General features: G+C 48.4%; 6 protein-coding genes across 6 annotated transcripts; 4 read left to right on the top strand and 2 right to left on the bottom strand.

Annotated features, from left to right (window-relative positions):
* Positions 1-2,453: 2,453 nt before the first annotated feature.
* On the top strand, positions 2,454-3,593 carry J7337_000110 (uncharacterized protein; the record flags this gene model as incomplete). The annotated part of the gene is made up of 1 exon (XM_044817874.1): positions 2,454-3,593. One exon carries the CDS (start codon positions 2,454-2,456, stop codon positions 3,591-3,593), a length of 1,140 nt encoding a protein of 379 aa, XP_044685576.1.
* A 488-nt stretch (positions 3,594-4,081) lies between these two features.
* On the top strand, positions 4,082-4,459 carry J7337_000109 (uncharacterized protein; the record flags this gene model as incomplete). Its single annotated transcript, XM_044817873.1, has 1 exon — positions 4,082-4,459. The coding sequence occupies one exon, from the start codon at positions 4,082-4,084 to the stop codon at positions 4,457-4,459; it is 378 nt and encodes a 125-aa protein (XP_044685575.1).
* A 1,049-nt stretch (positions 4,460-5,508) lies between these two features.
* Positions 5,509-6,224, top strand: J7337_000108 (uncharacterized protein; the record flags this gene model as incomplete). The annotated part of the gene is made up of 2 exons (XM_044817872.1): positions 5,509-5,913; positions 5,988-6,224. The coding sequence occupies 2 exons, from the start codon at positions 5,509-5,511 to the stop codon at positions 6,222-6,224; spliced, it is 642 nt and encodes a 213-aa protein (XP_044685574.1).
* A 434-nt stretch (positions 6,225-6,658) lies between these two features.
* Positions 6,659-7,204, bottom strand: J7337_000107 (uncharacterized protein; the record flags this gene model as incomplete). The annotated part of the gene is made up of 3 exons (XM_044817871.1): positions 6,659-6,814; positions 6,875-7,000; positions 7,079-7,204. The coding sequence occupies 3 exons, from the start codon at positions 7,202-7,204 to the stop codon at positions 6,659-6,661; spliced, it is 408 nt and encodes a 135-aa protein (XP_044685573.1).
* Positions 7,205-8,295: 1,091 nt separating this feature from the next.
* On the bottom strand, positions 8,296-13,769 carry J7337_000106 (uncharacterized protein; the record flags this gene model as incomplete). The annotated part of the gene is made up of 11 exons (XM_044817870.1): positions 8,296-9,952; positions 10,034-11,299; positions 11,363-11,621; positions 11,699-11,891; positions 12,163-12,197; positions 12,283-12,369; positions 12,433-12,460; positions 12,531-12,821; positions 13,089-13,187; positions 13,262-13,356; positions 13,448-13,769. 11 exons carry the CDS (start codon positions 13,767-13,769, stop codon positions 8,296-8,298), a joined length of 4,332 nt encoding a protein of 1,443 aa, XP_044685572.1.
* Positions 13,770-14,515: 746 nt separating this feature from the next.
* J7337_000105 (uncharacterized protein) lies at positions 14,516-15,331 on the top strand (the record flags this gene model as incomplete). The annotated part of the gene is made up of 1 exon (XM_044817869.1): positions 14,516-15,331. One exon carries the CDS (start codon positions 14,516-14,518, stop codon positions 15,329-15,331), a length of 816 nt encoding a protein of 271 aa, XP_044685571.1.
* Positions 15,332-22,498: the final 7,167 nt, after the last annotated feature.

The raw sequence follows: 22,498 nt of genomic DNA, 5'->3' as shown, positions 1-22,498 counted from the left end.
GCTACTAAAGCAGAAAGGAGAGAGTACATATTATATTTTCTTTCCTGTCTTGACTCTACTTGATCTTGCGGCCGAGCTCGGATGTCATGGCAAAGTTATGCTGAAAGAACAGATGCTTGAGGAGGTGAATGATAGCAACGAAACAACACTTGCTCAAGTCGTTCACCGACAGCAAGAAGATGTTGCGTTAGAACTAATCAAGAGAGGAGCCAATGTAAATGTAGGGTATGAGCGGAACGACAGGAACTTCTTGCATTATGCGAAGGTGTTGTATCTGCATGAGCTTCAAGGGGTACTGAGAGAGAAAGCTAGGAATTGGGAGGGGATGCAGAACAAAGTGGACATATGGGGAGACACGCCAAAAGGAATAGGCGGGGACGAGGATATTGAATCCTTCTAGATAGGGAATCTCATTATCATTACTGCGCAGTCGAGTCCTATATATCCCTAAAATCACATAAAGGCGTCGCTCGGTGTATATCCATTTCTACCATAACCTCATAAATCAATTCGTCTCTTATACTCATCGCCTTGGAATGGCTTCTATGTCTGTAACCATCAGTTGTTTATTTTGCACCTCCGCTTGAGAGATGGCTTACCTCCGCAGCATCCGAAAACTCAGGAATAACCATGAGCACTATCGGATCTCAATAACGCTATACCCGTCGCCATCATGAGCGCAAAAACCACACAAACAGCGACTATGATTATCACTGCATATTTCGTCCAGTCGTCCCCATGAAGATGTCGCATGTCCTTGGTCCATTCTGGCATGTCAATCGTACCACCCTGGACCAACCACGCAATAGCGAAAATGGCGATAACAATGACGGTAAAGATGAGTTGTCTTGCATTCCGAATAGCCTCTAAGAACGGTTGAATGTTGGATTTTGTCTTTGCCATGGCCGCTTTAGTATTCAAGGTTTATCGTAGTTGCAAAAAAAGACGTTGGGGCTAGATGAAAGGTGGAAAAGTGGCATCATCAACAGGCTGGAATAGAAGTGCGGCGTCTCCCCGCATGTTGCAGGGAAGTTTATTAGATCACAAGACATTCAGCTATTCGCGGGTTGGGCTGTTTATGGCGAATCATGTTGGGTTTCGGATGCTTCGGAGGGTTGTTCAGCCACCGGGAAACGCATGTTTTACCCCACCTCGAGCAGAATCAAGGCAGTCAGTCATTCAGTTCTTGCTGACATGGATTTTGGATGCCTGAACAAAGAAGAGACGTCGGCCTTGTCAGATGTCCGTTAGTGCGTGGCACGCGATCTGCACGTCGATCAGATCGGCATATCTTCGCGTATCAGGTTCCGGCCACTGTGCATTCATCAAAGGTGATGCGAGATGGATACTTTCGTCGCTATACATCTACAAAAGCTCGATCTCATTGTTGACTGCGTTATAGCTCTGCACTGAATCTGTTACCACTGTCGGCATTTGACCTTGTTAGGCAAGGATGAACTAAAGCCCCGGCCGCCAGTGGCAGCTGAAGGCACTGGTAATGACGTCAGTCATTGTGGAGAGATCTAATCTGTGATCAAGGGATTCACCCTCACCTAGCTAGCCACTTCAACAAAAATTCACCCTAGCGTTGGCCTGTCTCGCGCAGTGAGTTAACCGGCAAAGCAATCCAGAGAACCATGGTTGAAATGGCTTTTGCTCAGTTAGATTACCTTGTAGCATGCTACTGGCGTACAAATATACAGAGCTTAACCTACAGCGAATATGTCACCAGAGGCTTAGCTACGATTTGACATTTTGACCCATCTTCCGATTAATTCGAGTGATTGTCCTGACAGATAAGGTTTTCTCTGATCCTGCAAACATTCGTTCCTCTTTGACTTGGCCAATCGGAGACATTCCATCGCTGTCAAGTAGTTTGGTTGAATTCAGCTCTGACAAGGATTTCAATCAAGGCAATCATCGTTCCTACGATAATCTAAACGAGCTCAGCTACTTAAGCGAGATGACTCAGAGGTTTGACCAGTGAAAGTTAGCCAGAGTAAGACAGCTCCTCTCTTGATCATAGATACAAGGCATGCACTTGATAACTGACATCGTTGGGTACTAGTCATAACGCCATGCCAAGATCTGATTGCCTTGGACTGCCTTGCCACCGAGAATCAAGCGTTTACATGTAGACTTGTTGAGTGTCTTTTTGAAGCGAGATCTGTATTACACAGCACTTGCTTGGTACTAGGTTGCAGGCATGGCAATATGAAGACTAGGCATATTGTTCTTCGCTTGTGAGCCTGACCAGAGTGAAACAACTAAAACATGACATCCGCATTTAGCTGAGTGTGCCCCGCTTTCTCGACTAGCTTCCCCACAACCCGAGCGACCACGGTATCCATACGGAGTATACCTCGGCATGCTGACAGAGACAACAGGTATAAAGAGGCTGTCAAGGACGCAACAAGGTCCCAACACAACCTGACCATAGTTTTACAGCAAACATGACTGAGATTCACGGCACATGTGACCCGAAATTCCAGGGAGTCCGCTCTCTCCTTGACAAGTACATCAAATCAGGCGAAGAGGTTGGTGCCTCGATCACCATTGACATCGATGGCAAAGAAGTGGTGGACATCTGGGGCGGATACGCCGACAAGGAGCGAACCAAGCCATGGGAAAAAGATACCATCGTCAATGTGTTTTCGTGCACAAAGACAATCACCAGTCTTGCAGTCCTCATGCTCGTCGACAGAGGATTGATCGACGTCAACGAGCGCGTCTCACACTACTGGCCTGAGTTTGCGCAAAATGGCAAACAGGACGTTCTGGTCAGGCATTTGCTGAGTCATACGTCTGGTGTCTCAGGCTGGGAAGAACCGGTATCAGTTGAAGACGTGTACGATACTGACAAAGCGGCTGCAATGCTAGCCCGTCAGGCTCCGTGGTGGACTCCCGGGACGGCATCCGGCTATCAGGCAGTGTGTTTCGGACATCTTCTCGGAGAACTGATCAAGCGTGTTTCTGGCAAGTCGCTACGCGAGTTTGTGGACACTGAGATCGCAGGTGTTTTGGATGCAGACTTTCAGATCGGCGCAGCCGAGAACACCTGGGACCGCATTTCTCCTCTCATTCCCCCGCCTCCGACGGGAGTTATGCCAGAGTTTGAAGAGGGATCTGCGCGAGCCAAGACGCTACTCAACCCGCCATTTGACCCCAGCTTTGCGAACACCGGGCCTTGGAGGCAAGCTGAGCTAGGCGGCTCCAACGGCCATGGCAACTCCCGCTCTATGGCGCGTATTCTCTCTGCAATCACCCTAGGTGGCTCGAGCCAAGGCAAGAAGTTGCTGTCAGAAGATACGATCAAGTTGATTTTCCAGGAACAGGCCAGTGGAACGGACTTGGTTCTTGGGTCGTCGTTGAGATTCGGCATTGGTTTTGGACTGGCGCCTTCACCAGCACTACCCTGGGTTCCAGAGGGCAATGTCTGTTACTGGTCCGGCTGGGGCGGTTCGATTATCATCATGGATCTGGATAGGCGTATGACGATTGCGTATGCTATGAATAAGATGGCGGGTGGACTTGACAGTAGTGATCTGGCTGCGGCCTATGGAAAGACAATTTATCAGGCCCTTGAGAAGTGAGAGATGAATTTAATAAGGGTCTATGCTAGTCCTGGTAGCTACGTCTCGTACAATACAGCTGCACAGCTGAATGATCCTCGCGATGCATGGTTACTTCCTAGCAATTAATCTAAAAGAGGAAGATTCCGAATTGTCTCTAGCGTTGTTGGGAGGGACTTTTGATCTGCACTGATGGAGACACTGCGCCGCACTCCACCGCTGCTGCCTTGCGGAGACTTCCAGGCGAGGTCGTTCTGTTGGTTCGTATATAGGTGTCTGTTACCCATGCACTGCATGGTCCGTCTGACTACTTCAACCATTACTACACATTTCACCTGCGTCCTTGCAGTTTGTTCCAATCTTCAACCACGTCCAACAGCTCCCTGGCAACATGACAGAAAAGCTGCAAGAGGATGTTCGTCGATCTCTCCGAGTTTTCATCGCACTCAGAATTCATTAACCGACTCTAGGCTCAAGTCCTCACAGATCGAAAACCAATGAGCGATAACATGTCACTGCGCGATATACGATCCTCGATGAAGAGAGATCCAGACGGACATGGCATAAGTGCACTGGGCTTTGATGGTGTCCTTCGTGCGTTTGACGCTGAACGGAATGTTCTTGACGCCGTTGGCCTCAATCCAGCGCAGATCAGAGAGTACTACGATGGTTTGCCAATGCCCGAAAGATTCCTCACTGCCGATGGCCGGAGTGTATCCCGCCAGGATATGTTTAATCCCAACGCGGAGGATATTCCTAGGAAACCTACAGAGGAGGACAGAGCTAGAACTCGGGCATATAATGAGGCGTTGAAAAGGCGCGGAGTCTCATGCTGTGTTGCGGACAAGTCAGCTGATGACGGCGAATCTAAATCAGATCGTATATAGTCCATTTTGCTAACTAACGAGATGGTAAACCAACAATCTACGAACTTTTTCTTGCCTATCTTTGCTTGTCTCGAGTGACACTGCGCGATATCCATAATTGGCTCCGGTTTCAAGAAATTCCCAATAAAATCATGACAATGACGTACTGCTAGTTGCACTTAGTGTCCCGTTCAAGGTATTTATACTCGTCCCAAGTCCAATAGGTCACAGACAGGAAGTACCCTATACTATATCGTTTCACCATCTTCGTGGACCGACTGCCAAAGTCATCACCATTCTCCTCAGCATTGAGTTTATAAACCAGAAGCAGAACTGGCTAGCAGTAGAGCACTCTTTTCTCTCATCCGTAGTGTTTCTTCTTTATGAAACCTACCTGAATTGCAAGCCAGATGAATATCACCAAGATTGAGATATTAGGATGAGAGCTGAACTGCCTCCCTTCACTCCACCTATGGTTCGCCTCCACATTGACTTGTCTTGAGAGATTGGGCTGGCATACAGACTGGGTGCCAAGGCTGCCATGGAATCTGACAAATCTCGGGGATTATCTCCTTGGTAGGGACCCTGTCGTGGCGGAGGCCATCAAGGAGGAGCTGCTCGGTCGCATGTCTTACTATGTCAGTGCTGTTTGGGCTCATCTAGCTGATTGATTCCTCGTGAGTTCTGAACCCTTGGTGATCATGTAACTGTCATTGCGTACCCAATTATCCTAATAATGACATGTCCTTGTTCCTATGTGCCAACTAGAGAGGTCATAGCGTTTATCTCGCCCGTAAGTTTGCACTAATTGATCTTCTCATTTTAATGTCCAATAGCCTGTCATCGAAGTGTAGCATTCTACAGTTTGCCGACCCACCGTACCCCGCAGGAGCTGAAAGTGTGAGGAGCCGTGAATGCAGTCTCCTCTGCGCTATGAGAGTATTCACTGTTCATCACAGCCTTGATACTCTCTTGGAGTATAAACATCTGGGACATTCCATCTTGAGAATTGACCATGTCACAGCTTTCGATCTTCCGTCTCTTCTAATACTACATCCATCCGGTTGACAATGAGTCTCAAGTTCTACTACAAAACATACTCAACAGCTGATATAACCGTCGCGGTCCTAGCTGAGCTGGAACATGGATTGTCTGAGCCTATCGCGGAGAGAATTGAGGTTGACCTCCAAAAGGGAGAAAGCCGCACCCCTGAGTATCTTAAGGGTGTAAACCCTAATGGACTTGTTCCGGCTATAGTCCACGATGGCGTAAGCATTTGGGAAGCTTCTGCTATCACTATGTACCTCGGTGAAACCTTTGGAGTGGAGCGTCCTCCTAATAATAAAGAAGCGCCTGTGCTCTATCCCCCTCCCGGCACCTCCCGTGGAAAGGCTATGACGTGGATTGTCTGGTCAAGCACTGAACTTGGGAAGAAAGGCATTGCACTTGGAGAAAGTCAGGCTTCCAAGTCAAAGGTTTGCATTTAAATTTGTTACCAGCCTTTCCACAAGCACTCGAGAAAAAATTGCTAACTTTTGCCTTCCTGAAGGCTCAGTTGGATAAGGCAGTAAACGAGCTTAATGAGAAAGTTCGCATTCTGGATAATTCTCTATATGACCAGGATTATATCCTTGGGGACTGGTACTCGATTGTTGACACGCATCTCTGGGCTACTGTCAGGTGGTTGACTTATATGGGGTTGGACCTGGCTGCATTCCCTGCCCTGGCGGCCTGGAAAAAGAAGATTGAACAGAGACCGGCTATTCAGCAGCTGCAACAGCAGTAAATTCTTATTTGGTAAACTCGCTGGTCAGGCCTACGAACAATGGAGCTCATGTTTAATATACTCCGGATCACAGAACTCCGTGGACGAAATTCCATTGTCTCTTCGCTTGCAACCTGCGTCTTTTGTGGCCCTTTAATCTCAAAGAGAAATATAGTATGGCCGATGGGCACACCTCTGGCACTGTATTGGGTTCCGACATTATGTGAAGAAACATACTCAGGGGGCTGGTATCGTGATCTCTCAAACAAACAAAGTAAGGTATATCCAAGACCTAGCAGGTCCCTGTTCAAGTAATCGAGGGAGGCGCCTAAGATGACATAGGTAAAGAAAACAATATTGTTAATATTCATGCACGAAACAGAGCTCTCTCACCTGCATTGCGTGACCCCACTGTCTCCATACTAAACAGTACTGCTAGACCTTCTATATATGACTTACCAGTCCTTTCCACCGGGGCTTTCCACCTCAGCACGTTTCCAATCCTTTCCACCGGGGCTTTCCACCTCAGCACGTTTCCAATCCTTTCCACCGGGGCTGTCCACCTCAGCACGTTTCCAATCCTTTCCACCGGGGCTGTTCAGCTCAGCACGCTGTGCACTGCTGTGTCAGAATGTACCAAGCGCCTTGAATCTCGAAGCTAGAGCACTTACAGCAACTGTACGATCGCGAGCCGAAAGATGGCCGTCTACTGGGGGTGCTGCAACAGCGGCTTGGACTGCAGCAATGCCAGCGAGAATGATAAGACTGTATCTCATGATTTGTTCTTTTGAGAAGATCTGATTTATATGAAAGGTAATAGTTGCCCAAGTTCGAAGTTGAGTCGAGGGCGACGCCCAATTTATAATTTTAGCTACCGTGTCTATACTGGCGGCTGCTGCGGACACTGACTTGCCGTTCAGGAACTTCAGGTGCTTAAGTAAGTCATTACTAATGTTATCTGCGTCGTATTGCGTCAAAATGTCATCTTTTGATCCGCTCATTGCTTGGATCGGCCGACATCTTGATACGAGCTATTATGACGAGCTGCGGGGATCGGCCGACTTATGCAGCTGCTTCTTGTGGCAATGCCTGTGCCTATTGGTAGAGCAGGACCTTTTGCAAAGGAAACGATGTATGGAAGACATGGGACCAGTATTAAAATATTTATGAGAAACCTTTAGTGGTGGAAAGAGATGTTCCGATAACAGTCCTGTAGCTTCTGATATCCCAGGTTACAACGAGATAAGCGTAGGCCTTCCGAGCAAATGCCCACCGCACCACATATGGCTTACACAGTTCTCTTCCTGAAGTAAAGGCTCTTTCTGGTATGAGAGTTGCTTGATTATCAAGCCTCTGTTACTGGTATCACAGTGCTAATACCCCTGCTGTCACCTATACCAGGGGAGACGTCGAGGGATGACGATGACATCGGCGGGGACTGGCCTCTTCTTGAAGCTCCAAATTTGGGCCACAGCGAGGGTGATACAATGTAACGTTGCCGGAGAGGCCGTTGAAGTCATAGGCCTTCTTACATATGCTGGTCTGGACATGACGATTGCTTATGCTGTGAATAAGATGGGTGGTGGACTTGTTAGTAGTGATCGGGCTGAGGCTTATGGAAAGGCTATTTATCAAGCTTTTGAGAAGTAGTAGACCTCGTGAATTGCATTGCAATATCTATGGCATCATGCCCACGTTTGGACAAAACTTTACCGGATAGGAGGAAAGGCCTATATTAAGTACTAATCAAGGCTAGGTAACTGAGGTGACACGGACACAGCAGAAACAAAATCAAGGTGAAATGACATATCACGAATGTTTATTTCTTCCAGACCAATATATCTACGCTTGATTATCTATTAAACTGAAAGCTCCGAAGTAAAACTTCTAAACATGTACCCGTCATTGATCGCGAGGTCAGACAGGATTAAAGACAGGCAGTTGAGAATAAGAACATATGGCAACCAGGAACTCAGTTATAGTCGCAAGATAGACGCTTATACCAACTATATTGAACGCCCTGTTAGTAAACTCCGAGAAGCGAAAAGGCATGACGTACTAGCAGGGAAATGAAAGGAATGGAAGTCGTCACTTACAAATCTCTTGCAAGGCCATTTGGCACCTCGTCCCCGTCAGTGCAATCAACGAAAGAAGTTTGAGAGGCTTCGGGAGCAGCCGTGCACTTGGCAGTGAGTCCATCATCACATATCACGCTACCAACTGTCGCGGTGTTCGGCCCCTGGTAGGAACAAGACGAATGGCCGTGAAGGCTAAAAGTAGCCAAGGATGTTGGATACTGCGCTGGTGAAGCTCGGCCAATGGCGGTGCTGTAGGCTATTGGGTTATCCTTGATAGCACAGACATCACTGTCTGACTGGTCGCCCTTGTCAAATGGCCTGCAGTCCCACCACCAGGTATCCGTCACGCCTCCGTGCCCTGCGACCTCGATCTCTCTGGTGTAGATGACCAGGACGTAAGGCGATGGGGATGGGGATGGGGTTGAAGCAGTAGGGCCTGTGGGGAGCTGGGAGACGGAAATTGTCGTCTTGGGTAGAGGCGACGTGTAGGCGCATCTGTTGGCGGGCGTGACATTGCTGTCAGTGGAAAGTGCAAAGGTTGAGCCGGAGCAGACGCAGTAGCCTCTGGCTATACCCCCATCAGGATCTGCGTTGTGCGTGCTGCAAGGGACATATGATGGGGCGTCGGTTGCTGTGTAATGAGGCGGCCATGACGTGATGGCACCAGTACTGACGCCCGATGCAGGAAGAGGATCAAGGCTTTGAGGCACGCCATTGGTCGTCGCGAGGTTGGTTGCACCGTCCCCGCAAGGGTTACTGTCGTCTGCACAGGGGTCGCCATCGGCGTCTTGCAAGATATCATCATCGTAACCCCCACAACCTAGCCATTGATAGATGTTTGGATCGTGGAAGCCTCCAGACGAGCCTTGTCGATTAATCAGGTCTCTGGCATGTGTCCTCTTCTCAGGTTGGATCATGCCTTGCGTCCGATTCTCGTAGCGCTTTGAAAGCCTGTCACCATCACTGTCATCGCCATCAGTATCCGCTGGAGGATCAGTGCACCTTTGAAAGGACGCAATGTCATCCCTCCTTCCGTAACTTGTAAATCTTGGATCCAGGCCCCATGAGTGAGTGGGTTTGTCCCATTTTTGTTGTCCCGGTGAAGGATACCGGCAATAAGGTGGGGGTAGAACTGCGTACACCGCGTAGTCATCGTCTGAGGGGTTAGTTACCACCACATCACCGTTTGGATCGTTGTATTCTATGAGCTCGGGCTTCTTGCGGTCAGTTCCAGGCACGTCAAACCAAGGATCCCATGTCCGAACTCCTCCGACTTTGTAATCATTGACCAAAGTAAACTCCACACCGTATGGCGTGGCGCAGAAGTTCTGACTCGCCAAGTCCTCGGGCAGGTAGCTGGTAAAGCCAGGATCAAACTCGACACAGTAGACGAACCCATGTGCGTCAACCTTTGGGTCCGTCCCTGTGAGCTCCTTCTGAAACTCGTTGTATCTTTTCGCCAATGTCCTGATCCATCTACTCAAAGAGGCGCCCTGCAGTTGGTTTTCCAACCCATCATCCCAACTCCCACCAGGAATGAGTCGAAGTACGGAGTTACCACTTGCTTTCCGGTCGGGATTCCCGGACCCAAATGGATACTCCTCGACTTGGCACTTGTCAAGTTTCCAACCACCTTGACGTCTTGCAGTTGCTTTCCAACGTCCTTTATACCTGATGCGAGAGACTTTCGTTAACACAAGTCCAGTCTAACTGAGTACCGTATGTATACGGTTGCCTAGTCTTTTTACTTACCAGGGAGATGTATCGTGTAACGTGCTCCCCGTCTGATGGGTTAAAATGGATGTTGCACCCCGAACATTGATGGCTGACTTTGCGTTTCCACAGACATTGGGATAGAGCTTGTCCGGGCACGTGTAAGTGGCATAACATTTACCTGTCGGCGGACTCCTAGGATCCTCATTCTTAGCGGGACAGTAGTCCCCTACCCGCTTACCTAGGCTGAAGCCGAAAGAACCTGAACTGCGGTTGATGAGAGAAGAGAATAATCCTAGAGACTCCTGGCGCTTAGCCTTGGAGGATGCCGGGCAACAAGATCTCTCCCCTTGCAAGTAGTCCTTCACAGCGTCTAGCTTGCTGTCGATGTGACTCTGGCACTGGCTGACCTTGGAGCCAAGTTGATCGCTAGGAACATCACAGCTGATAGTATTAGAGCTGGCGTCATAAACTGGGTAGTTGCCGTTGTCACACATTCCAGATTTCATGTCAAACTCGCAGGGGTCATCTCCTGCATCAGATGACGGACTGCCGGAGGGTCTCGGACGAGGTGGAGGGTCATCGTTGATAGTTGCTGGGCCTTCAGGCTTGGGACATTGGCCTGAAACCTTGATACCAAAGACCTTGATGCATGGTAAATGAAAGGTGGGCAATTCCGGAAACTTGGGCCACTTGAACTTGACCTTTGGAATCTCAGGTGTGTCCCAGACTATCACAGGTTCACAACTCGGGCAAGGCAATATCACAGGAACGACAGTTGTAGATGAATCTTTCCCAGTTGTCGTAATCCAGATGTTGGTACTGACCGGGAAGTCCGTGAAGTCTTCGAGAGATACCCCGGGAGGGACTGTGGTCATAGTCGACGTTACATCATCATCTGTTGACGCTGGCAGAGTTGTGATAGTAAGTGTCATGCCGTTGGTGGTGATGGTCTCAACTCCGGCAGTAGGCGGAAGTGTGCCACCCTGGCCAGGCGGGACTGAGACACTTGCTCCTGCGGGACACCAAGCCGCTGCTGTAGGACATGTTGGAGCAGAGGCATCTTTGTCAACGCCCGAGGCGGGTGACGGGGCGAGCTTGGCCGGCCCTTGTGGAGACTCATCGTTTCCGTTGTACGCAGAAATACACCACTCATAGTTCCATGTACCCGGAAAGAGTAGAAAGTCATCCAGGCAAGTTGAACCGGTGACGTTGGAAACTATCTCGAACTTGCTACCTTTCTGGTTGACGTTTCGATTCCAGACATGATAGCCACCAGCGGAGTCAGATCCGGTCCATGTAATGCTGTAGGGATGTCAGCTCTCTTTTCAATATTTAGGGAGAAGAGTAACGGGCCGGTTCTCTTACTGGACACTGGTCCTGTCTGTAGACAAAATCTTGAGATCTGATGGAACTGGCGGTGTTCCGGCGCCTGGCACAGCGTTGTTGGCGAAGAAAGGTAGCCCTTGGCCGTTTTCGTTCCAAGTAACGGGAGCAATCAGATAGTTGCGCCCAGGAGTGAGTCCCTTGATAACTGCGGGTGAGCTAGTGAATGCCGCACCGGTGATGAATTCACAGTCGTCAGGGTTCCAGTCCCAGTACAAGATGTTGTACTCAACGATCGAGTCTAATTTCAAATAAGAATTTGCTGTGATTAGCGGTGATGGCAATGGGGCAAGAAATTTTGAACAGAAACAGACGTACCGGTGTTCGGTCCAGTTGGAGGGTCCCACGTTACAGTGAATCCATCAGCAGCAGGCTCTACTTTTACGTTCTGTGGGGGATCGGAAAGCTTGGGAGTAGCTTTCGCCGACAGCTTCGATGAATATGGGCCAACTGAATAATCTCCATAGCGAGCCCGCACAGAGACAGTGTATATCCATCCTTCGAGAGGCCACTGTGAATCCCACCTGTTAGACGATGTTGTTGTCGGGGAATATGTGTTGGCGCCACCGTTGATGGAGACTGTGATATCGTAACTATAAGCACCGTAGACTGTGATCGTTTACTAGTCAGTTAAGATGCATAGTTTATATGATGGGGGGGGGAGGAAGCAGGGATGACTTGTCACTGTAGTAGCGAGAGTCTAGGGCTATATGAAGAATTTTGGAGCGGCGTGGGTGGGTGTGGCGATCAAACAAAATTTGATCGCCGATGTTGGTACTGACCTGGATCCCAGGTTGCGGTGACACCTTGGGGAGAACTAAAGACACGAAAATTTGACGGTTCTTGCAACGGCCGAGCCAAGCTCGAGTCATCCTGGGACGGAATCTTCACTGGACTCTTACCCAGGCTAAAGTCTTCGACCAGAGTCTTGGAGAAGGCAGCGGCAATCTGAAACTCTCCCCAGGCGTTTGGGTGCAAGCCGTCAGTACCTGTTTAGGTTAATGAAACGGGGACAAAGACTTGATCAGAGTGGACATCGAAGCAACACATACCTGCAGAGCAACCACTAGGTTGACAGCTCTATCAAGAGAGGAAGTAAACGTTTTAGTATTTGGCCTATACGCGTATGAAGTTGGATAAGAATACTCACGTAGTTGTCCGCAAGTTGGACCAGATGAATCGGGGATTGCTTAGTAGACCACTTAGATATGTATCCAGGAAGAAGTTTGTTGTATATCTCTGTATTCTTGACGAGGTCATCCCGGCCTCTAATGAAACTTCGCTGTGGTACGTCAGCCATAGCAATTTTGACGTTGGGGTTCGCAGCTCGAGCATTAGCTACAAAGGTAGTGACACTATCCAGAGTACCTGCAGCGTCGCTGTAGAACCATCCCATATCGTTAAAGCCGAGCATGAAGAGAATGAGGTCTGCAGGTGTCGCCTGCAAAACAGTCTGGATCAAACCTTTGTCAACAGCAACAGCTCTGCCTAAAACTTCTGTCAGTAATCTAGACACTGGTTGCAGCCGGTTCGTATGTTGGTATATGACATACCCCTAGTTTACATCCGTCAGCGGGACCTTTCATTGAATTATACCATACAGTATGTCTTATTTGAGCTAAAGATTGCTGAGCAAGATTGAGGGAACGTTAGTTGTTTCTTACCATGCAGAAAAATGGTTGCAGTTAGCTAGGAATGCCTCGTCTACGTCCGCCGCATAGCCGCCAGAAGTTTTTGGAGCACTCGTAGGAACTGGCTTGCCGTAAAGAATAGGTGGAGAAGGTGCTGCAGGCGTATCAGGAGGTACCTAAGAGCATATTATACTTAGCACGGCCTTGAATGTTGCAGCGAGACAGGGAATTATGGGTGATCGATACATACTGTTCCTTTGTAAGGCCCGACCATCTCGACGTCGATACCGTTCTGTTTAAAGAACTGCCAAATACGATAGCGCCAGGTAAAGTCACCCTCACGGCCTGTATTGTTGATGATCATTAGAAGCAATGTTTTGAGCGACGTTTGCTAACTTATGTAGCTATGCCTTGGCTGGGTTACCGGGGACCATACCTTGTGAGATCGAGTCGCCAACGACCATGACTCTGAGAGTTGATTGGCGTCCGACGATAGATTTGTCAGGACTCGATACATTTGTTGCCGCGATCATGCCCGCGATCATGTCATCGACCTCTCCGAAGCTGACACCGACTTGAATGGGTGGTAGGGCTGGTGCAAGTCTACTGACAATCTCGTATTCAGGGACAGCAGTGATGTTTGTTGGCAGGGGGAGTGCGGGGATAGTGGAAAGTTGATGCAAGCTCCAAGAGATTGACGATGCAAGGTGCACCGCCGAAGAAAATTCAATGTTTCCGGGGGCATCGCCCGTGGTCATTGCTGTCGGATTGGGAGTGGCATCAGACGTCTCGCCTGCTATGGCACCAGAGAGAAGACCATGACTAAAAAACGCAGTCACAACAGGACAGACGAGAATATGGGCTCTCTTCATAGCTCAAAAGGTTTCAAAGATCACAGAAGCAAGTAAGTTGTGTTTGTTTTCATGTCAACATATACATTCCTAAGGAATTGTCTGTCCTTTTATGCTCTCACTTTCCTCCTTATCGCACCTCGGAGACCTGTAAGAACCGGTATGGCGCGAAGCACTTGCAAGTTGTCTCAACCAACATACATATTACACTAGACTTGTAACCAACACCATGATCCGTGACTTCACGATGCTCTAGATTGTCGCCTTCAACATGTCTCCTGACAGCTGAGTTGTCTGGCCAATTAGAGGCTAGAAGGCTCAGATGTCTATATCCACTTTCAAGTCAGAACCAACAACATAAACTCGAGCCCTGTCGTTTACCCCTCTCTATCATACAGGCCTAGCATGGAGTGTATAAAAGGCTAAACGGTTAAGTCGGCAACTCGCTGCCGGACACTTCCACATCTGAACTAGTAATTCCGCGATTGCAAAAGTGCCTTCGAAGCGACCATCACAAGCCATCGTGACAGAATGACATCCTCGGACCTTTGATAAACGACCTAGTTACTCTATCTTCTGGCCCGGACACACAGAAGTAGCCAGTAACAGTACCTAGTTAATTCTCAGACGAACAGACACACAAGGCCTTCGACATGGACCAAGATCAACGCAGCCGTATCGAGAACGCCCTCCTCCGATATCGCAGAACAGTACTTGACCATAACCTCTCTTTGCTGCGTATCCTGGTAGAGGAAGTTGAGGCCCAGCCTGCCCCAACGGGCTATCGAGATTCAGCCGAACAGTTTCTACGAGTGGAAGCGATCAAAGAACACGTGGTTGTACCCGACTCAGTCAAGTTAACAAGTGAGATCCTCGACGAGCGTTTCCGTGATGCTCTGATCTCTGAGGGCTGCCTAGATGGCGTCTCTCACGGTCCAGTCGACCTCGCAGGGAGAAGAGAATATTTTGCAGGTATCCAGGCAAGCATTGCCAGAAAGGGTGTCGAGGTTGCCGAATTCCCCCCCGCAGATTTGCAGTTCCTCTGTTCCCTTGTCCCCGGCGTCACTGGTCCGGGGCTTCCGTTCCACCGCGAAGTATCCCAGTTCCACTTCGTTACACCCCTTGAATTTGAGGAGATGGAAGAGATGTTGAAGTCTATCTGTATACCCATCCGAGATGAGACGGGAGAAGGGGAGTATAACAGTCTTACTTCGATCTGGGAGAATTGGGATATCGCGGTAGCTTTCAAGATCGGCAACGGGCCTCGTTCGTGGGGCGGCACGTACGCGCTTTACTGTCGCAATGAGGACCGCGAACAGTGGAAGTGGAGATATGGTGTTCATGACGAAGAGTGGTACAGCGATGTCTACGAGAGTGTAGAGGATTATCTTGAGTTTTATACTCACTTCAGGGAACAGGCGGAGGAAGAGCTCAGGGAGGACATTCCAAGCTTGGAAGCAATGCGTTAGTAGCAGGTCAGGCGACTATGTCAAAAATATAGGACTTCATATGGGTATCGGCTGCATTGCTATTCCTACAACAAGCAATCGGCTAAACAATACAAGCTTATTAGCCCAGCCACGCGAGACGAATGCAGCATCCTAATCCCAACCACATAGTATCCCAAGACGTGGCATAACACAAATGCCCCTCCCAATTGGCAAGCTCTCCATATACCATTCCGTAGTGATCCGTTAGCTTCATCCGATAACTTTCGCTTCGTGACTATGGCAAGGATAACAGCGACAACATAAAAGCTACATATTACTATGTCCGGCTTCGAAAGATCGAATGGACGTGGCATGCCCTGCACCTCGTTTATCTCTGTGCCAATCGCCTCCTCCTGGAGTTGGCTGTGATAATTCCGAAAACGGGCGAGCCTTCGCCTCGCGAGTTGGTACTCTATAGCTCTTCGGAAAGCACTGACGTTAGCGATGGTCGGCTGTTTCTCGTCCAGACCTTTTTGGACAGCCCTCTGCGACTGATGACGAGCAAAGCTCTCTATTGTGTACAGACGTGAACTCGATTCACTAGCTCCGACGGTGCAGCTTGCCTCGAGTCTGAGATCAAGAACACGAAGCATTGTATCATTGCTTCGACTGGGTTCATGGTGCGGCAAAGAGCGAAATGTCGATGCCAGATCACATTTAAGCGCAAGGTTATAGAAATTGACGCTCCCTTGAATAGCATCATAATACACTGTCCAGTCGCAGCTCGCAGAGCCAGTATTTGAGACGGTTCTTGGATAGTACGTCAGTATGGATTCATTTAGCAATTGGGCATACTTACCCTATTCGAATCCTGTCAAGGTCCTGCCCAGTGCTACTTTTCGTGCCAAAATAACCAGCTTCGCTGACGACTCGCTCTCCAGGTATGGCGCAAAGATATTGGCTAGTAACGGGGTCATGTAGGCGGATGGTATCACCGGCGAGAACCCGTTTGCTCCATGTTGTTGTCTGCCAGTGACGGGGATATTTCTGAACTTCCCACGGGTGCCGTGTAAGAAACTTGTCCTGGAAAAAGACACGGCGAGAACCCTCAACAGACCAATGTTTTCCATATTCATCAACATGGCCTTTCTCAGAGTTAGGTATCTGATCGGGTAGACTCTGCTCCCAGATCATGCCATCACTCCAAAGGAAGCCTGATCTCGGCAGATATATAGTATAAACTGTTAGATCTGTGAGAACCGGTCCAGTTACACCTAACATTGGGAGTCTGTCCAGTAGAGGGAATGGGGTGAGGTGGCTTCGCATCGAGGCTGACAAATAGGAGAGGTTATAGTTCCCTCCAGCTGCTGATTCGGACATTGGAATAAGAGACCCAACCATCAGCATGGCCAATATTGGGCAAACAATAAACGCAATAAAAATATTGGCGCTACCCTCCAGAGCAAGGCGGATCTATAGTCGTTCAACATTAGCCTCGCCTACCTAGCAAGGCATATTGCTAAAACTCACAGGCGAGTATCTGAGGTCTGCAATTTTCCCAGCCATTTTTCTCACTCGAGCCACAGTCCATAGGAGATATGCTATAACTGCATCAAGTTCGTTGCAACCTAGCACATAGCTAATGAGCACCAAGGCTTCCCCAAGGCCGAGGGAAAACAGTGCTTGTAAACATCGAGGATAGTTTTGCCAGGAAGTGGATGATACGATGGCCAGAACCAGACAGCCATCTGAAAGGTTGTTTAGCTATTGAATTCTAAGTCTTCTGACACAAGACCAAGCGAAAAACAGTGCATACCAGCGAAAGAAGATGTTCAGGTCTAAACAAGTTAGACCAGAACGTGGCTGTACTGACAACCACACAATACAACACAGATTTCTTGTAATGGCTGCCTGGCGTCAAATTTCTGTCGGCCTTCAACACCCGAAAGAATTCAACGGTGATCAAGGTCCATAAAAAGTGACACGTGCCGGTCAGAAATTTCAGTGTTGGTTGAGACGGCCCAAGGGTAGCGGATAAAGGAGCGAAGAGCTCCAGCGTCAGTTGACCCCTAGCGCTGAACTCGGTCAAAGTATCATGTAGATGTACAAGAAAGGGGCTGTAATCGGGGGATGCGCGGCTTATGATAAGGAAGGCAGTAATGAGTATTGGCAAAATAATAATCTGCCGGATCGCTCTGGGACGTGCAGGCTTGATCGCCATTGTGTTGATGTCTCTGGCAACTGACCTATTTCCCGAGTTAATAGGAAAAAGAAGAATCCGAGTTGAAGTGAGACGGTGGCTCATGCCGTCTTGCCGCTAGTTCATCTGGTTTTTGTTGGTCTTATGCATGTTGGTTCTGTACCCTGGCAGCAACATACGATATTAGCCATTATAGGACTCTGCAGGGTGGTTCCTCTGATTATAACCGAGGTTCAAAAAGATGAAATGCCTCGGCCGGAATTCAATTGTATTCTTTAACAGATGCTGTCGTGGTCTATGGTTGATGTATCCCTTAACGTTTTTTAGTATTGCTATAGTGTTTAAGATTAGCAGTGGTCCCTGTAGTTAGGGTATCTCATCCTCTCTGTACTACTGCCGTAACAAGGATAATAAGCAGTGGAAATAGAAATAAAGGAGTTTATAATAAAAAGTAGTAGAGTGATATATATTAGAATATAGAGGAATTTCTTAGTTTCTATGCTTATTTAAATGAGCAAACTGCGGAAGACCTGGAGAGTGGCATGTGTAGTTTAGAAGGATCGGCATGGGTTTGGTAGGTAGTCAAAGTTCCACTAGGTTCTCTCTGCCGGGATGAGCTCACAGCCACAAGTCTCAACTGCTAATAACACTTCTAGCCGATCCTAGGAAACACCAAGAATTACTGCCTATAGATACACTTTCCGTTGCTAATGTAGTAACAATGCTGGAACTCAGGGGGGCTTCCTGGCCCTCCCATACGAGGCGGTATGCTTTATTCAACGGAGGGTCTTTATCCGTGTGTTATAAAGCGTTCCAGGAAACAGGCGTTAATGAACAAAAGGTCCACGAGTTTAGTGAAATACACTAGGCACCAGATAGCCCGACTCACTGTCAGTATAAGGTTATGGAAATGGAAAACAAGTGGAAGATCTCGAGGCGAGAAGTTATCGAGCCCAAGGACTATTCAGGCTCTAACCGATACTCAGCGTTGAGGCAAAGTGCAGGTTGGGTTAGGAAAGTGCTTGAATATTTGTGATTACCTGATTTTGGATAGCTTTGGCGGCGGTCAGTATACTGCGTGAACTGTATCGAGAAGGATGTCATTTTTGACTTGATGGACCTGATAGTGGCTGAGAGCTTATTCCGGCACAGAGAACCTCGTTGATTCTCACATTCCCGGCCTTGGTTATAGTCCCTTGAAGATTCATATACGAAGAGACTATTGCTTCTATAATCACCATTCGATAATTAGAGTAGCTGTTTGGACACTTAGCTGCGACTGGCATCAATATTGCTGTCTAAGGGGTTAAAATGTGCTGCTTACATAAATTGGGTACTGGCGCCGCTGCTGAGTTGGCATAACAGAAAGCCTAACATACCCCTGCTTCGCTGGACACTCAGATCTGCCAGCTGCAGGAACCAAGAACTCCAGCATTTTCATCGAATTGAGCTGAAATTTAGAGCATTGAAAAAATTGTAATAACATTATATATTATTTAACGGAAAGGGATGCTAGTTAAGAGCAGTACGGATCCAGTCTCAACGAAAAGCGTTACAGATGGTCTACCGCTTAGAGTTACGGGTGTGTTGGTCTGTTTTGAGGCCTGCTAGTTAATGCCCAGACCAGTGGGATTTCACCCGGCAGGCTTAATCTACCAATTAGCTAGCATCAGTACACACAGCTGTGTTGTTTGGGCCTTCACTTGGGAAGAGAAATGCGTTGTAAAAACGAGTTTAATCTACGAGTTTGATGTATATATCCTGTGGCAAAAGGCATTAGTCTGCCTTTCCATATGCCTCGTCAGTATCCAGGAGCTACCGCGACATTTATATAAAGATCCAATCCAACAAGAGAAAACCATGTGCGCCGACCGATCTTCTTACAGGCCTTCCATCGGCCAGTGGCCTCAATCCCACCACCTAAATCTTGCCCTGCCTTTGCGGGGCGCTAGAAGTTCTGGGGCGGGCGATTACCAAAGCTCTGCTGCCAATCGGTACAGTGAAGCTGTCGGCCAGTGTGTCACACCCGGACCACCTGAATGGCAGGGTTTCTCGACTGAGGCCAATCCTCACTATCGAACCTCATCTTGGTATCCTGCGCCTGCATACAATCACCTGAAACTGGACCTACTGCAGCTATCGACTGATTCGTTCAGGCGATGGACACCTGGAGTAGAGTACAGCGCGCCACCGGAGGACAGGTTACAGCCCCAGGAACGATTCAGGACACCTCGCCGCTATTCAAGCGGGCGACAAGTGAAGCAAGAAGACGGCGTTGACGATGACGAGTTTGTTTTTGTTTCATATGCGCCTCGCACCAAGGGATTTTTTCACTTTGCTTGTCCCTTCTACCTCTATGACCCAGAAAAACACCAGCAATGTCCCCTCATCGTAGGCTTAAAGTCAATTGAGGGTGTTATTGAGCATGTCATGAAACACCATTCCCGTTCACCTTATTGTTCAAGATGCTATCGGAAGTTCAACTCACTGATTGATCGCGATGATCACGTTTTGAGCGGTAGATGCAAAAGGCGTTACCCGGACCCGTCGGACGGAGTCAATGAAGACCAAAAGGCCTATATGATAAGAGCCAATGATCAGTACTTTACCGAAACGAGGCGCTGGAATAGGATGTGGTCAATCATCTTCCCGGCTACAGAGTGGCCTCGGTCTCCATATCTCGATTACGGCCAAGGGCTCAAGACATCAATGGCAAGGGATTTCTGGGATCTTTACGGCGTGCAACTTGTCTCGAAGGCCCTTGAACGCCAAAGGCCATTCACAACCCAAGAGAGTAATGCTCATGGTACACTCTATGAATTGGGGCTCCAAGATCTCTTAAACGTGGTTACTCAAGAATAGGACTATCAAGAGCAGGGGGGTAGGCATCAGGTTATGAATAGAGGGCATAGTGGAGGGAGGAATCTATGGCTTCATAAAAAGGTCGATCGGCATCGGGTGTAGACAAAAACTAGATTTCTTCTAAAGGTGTATTTCCTTGACGATGGTTACTTAGATTAGAGGTTCTCACGACCAATGCAATGGGCTCAATGAACAACGCCAGAGAGATAAACGCCTTCCTATTTATATCTATTAAAACTCTTTAAAACTTTACAAAAATGAAGAAATGGAAAAGTCGTCCGGATATAACAACATGACAAATATCTTCCTCCATGCTTAGCAGATTAAATTCCCTCCCTTAGCAGCAATTATTTAGTGATGACAGAAATGCAAAAAGGAAGCATCATAGAAAGGATCGTTTCCAGTTCCGGTTGAGCCTCGCGGCTCTAAGATTGACTTAGTCTATCTAACTTTGGTAAAGCCCAGAGCCTCCTGAATTAGTAAAACATGATAGGCCATGCAGCGCATCCCGCAATCAATCCTGTGAGCTGCGGGGACCCATATCGTTCCCGTATGTGTTCGCATAGTCGTCATTTTGACTTGGTGACTGGAAGGAACCATTGAGGCCTCCAACGTAAGGCACATGAGTATATACAGAGTCATGAGCAGTAAAATATTCAGTGGGAGCATAGTTGTTCCCAGAACTCGCATATACCCCAGAGCCCCGGACTGGGCTTGGGGCACTGTAACTAGTCAACGTATTATTCCAATTAAAGGAATTGCTTCTCTGACCTCCAGTCGGCATTCCATAAACACCAAGTTGGGCTGGGCGAGAGTTGTAACCTTGCGTTTGGGACTGCAAAGGCTGAGAGGTAAGTGTCGGATTCGAAGCCAGGTAGGTTGGGACATGGTAGTTTGATACAGGTGCTATCTGCACACTACCCGACTGTGCTTGTGGAGGTACGGAGGGGCTACTTCGGGGTTCTGACAAAGTGTTATAGATTCTATCCGCAGATCGTCTAGCGATAGACTGAGCTTCTTCTTGCGAAAGACCCGTCCTAGATGCAAGCTCATCTTGAATTATCGACTGCACCTCTGCACGTGGCAGAATAATCTCGATGTACGGCGACGATGGGCAGGGCTTCCCGGGAAAACACCAGTTCCAAATGATATTCCATCGAAAGGTTTCGTCATGCCGCGGATATGATCGAAGTTCATCTCTTAGCCCCTCGTATTCTTTGGGCAGCATAACACCTGATTGCTCGATATTGGCTGGCTTAGGCTGGCATTCGACATCCGGATTCATGTGGATATCAAGCCTATGTGAAGCACCCCTGCCACGGAATAGAAAGCGGCATCTTGCACAATAAAGAACGACGTCCTCTTCCTCAAGTGTTTCAAATCCTAGTCTCACCTCGCCTATCCGATGTTGGCGACTGATGTGCTGCATGACATCCGATAGACGAGTTAACCGGTAGCCCCTACACTCCGCATATCGGTGCGGGTCATCTTTACAAAACGGGCATTCGAAGGATGGTACTGCCACTCTTCCTGGGGGGTATTTCGGTCCGTCGTCTACTCCGTCGTTGTGGCCGTTGCGGCGGCGCTTGTTCGCCCTGCGGCCGCTTTGAAGAGATGATTCGCCAGCGACTTGGCGGGGCTCACTGTTCCCCAGGTTCATCTTGACGCCGATTCTTGGGGTACCTGTAGTACATGAGGATGGTGCTTGGGTGATTAAATTAGAGACAAACGAGTGGTAAAGTCCAAGCTTTAGCCGTTGAATAACAAGTGAGATCGGCTCCTGGCTCACTTGGGACGGCTTTCAATCAAGTGCAGGAGCCGCAACTACTAATACACAGACAAAGATAACATTGTCCTTGAGGCCATGTTTTAACAAACATTCCGATTCACACTTTGGGCACAGATTGTGTCAGGTAGCAAGGCATTTCCTCAGTTTCCTCGTAGTTAGGTTCTCGATGCATGGAGCTGCATATCGTCCAACACAATTGCGAACGGCAATTAAACGTTCTTCTGGTTGGAGATAATAGGATCGAACTTAAGGCCGCCGTTAATTAATGATTGGCGATGCTTCGTCAGGGCCACCTGTCCTCCATCAAGCCCCACTTTGACCGCCTACAATTGACAACGCAGCGCTGAAACTGGGG

Source organism: Fusarium musae, chromosome 1, assembly GCF_019915245.1.
Source record: "Fusarium musae strain F31 chromosome 1, whole genome shotgun sequence".
In the NCBI taxonomy this organism is placed as follows: Eukaryota; Fungi; Ascomycota; class Sordariomycetes; order Hypocreales; family Nectriaceae; genus Fusarium; species Fusarium musae.
Note: the sequence above shows the minus strand (reverse complement) of the source record. Positions and strands in the feature narration are given on the sequence as shown.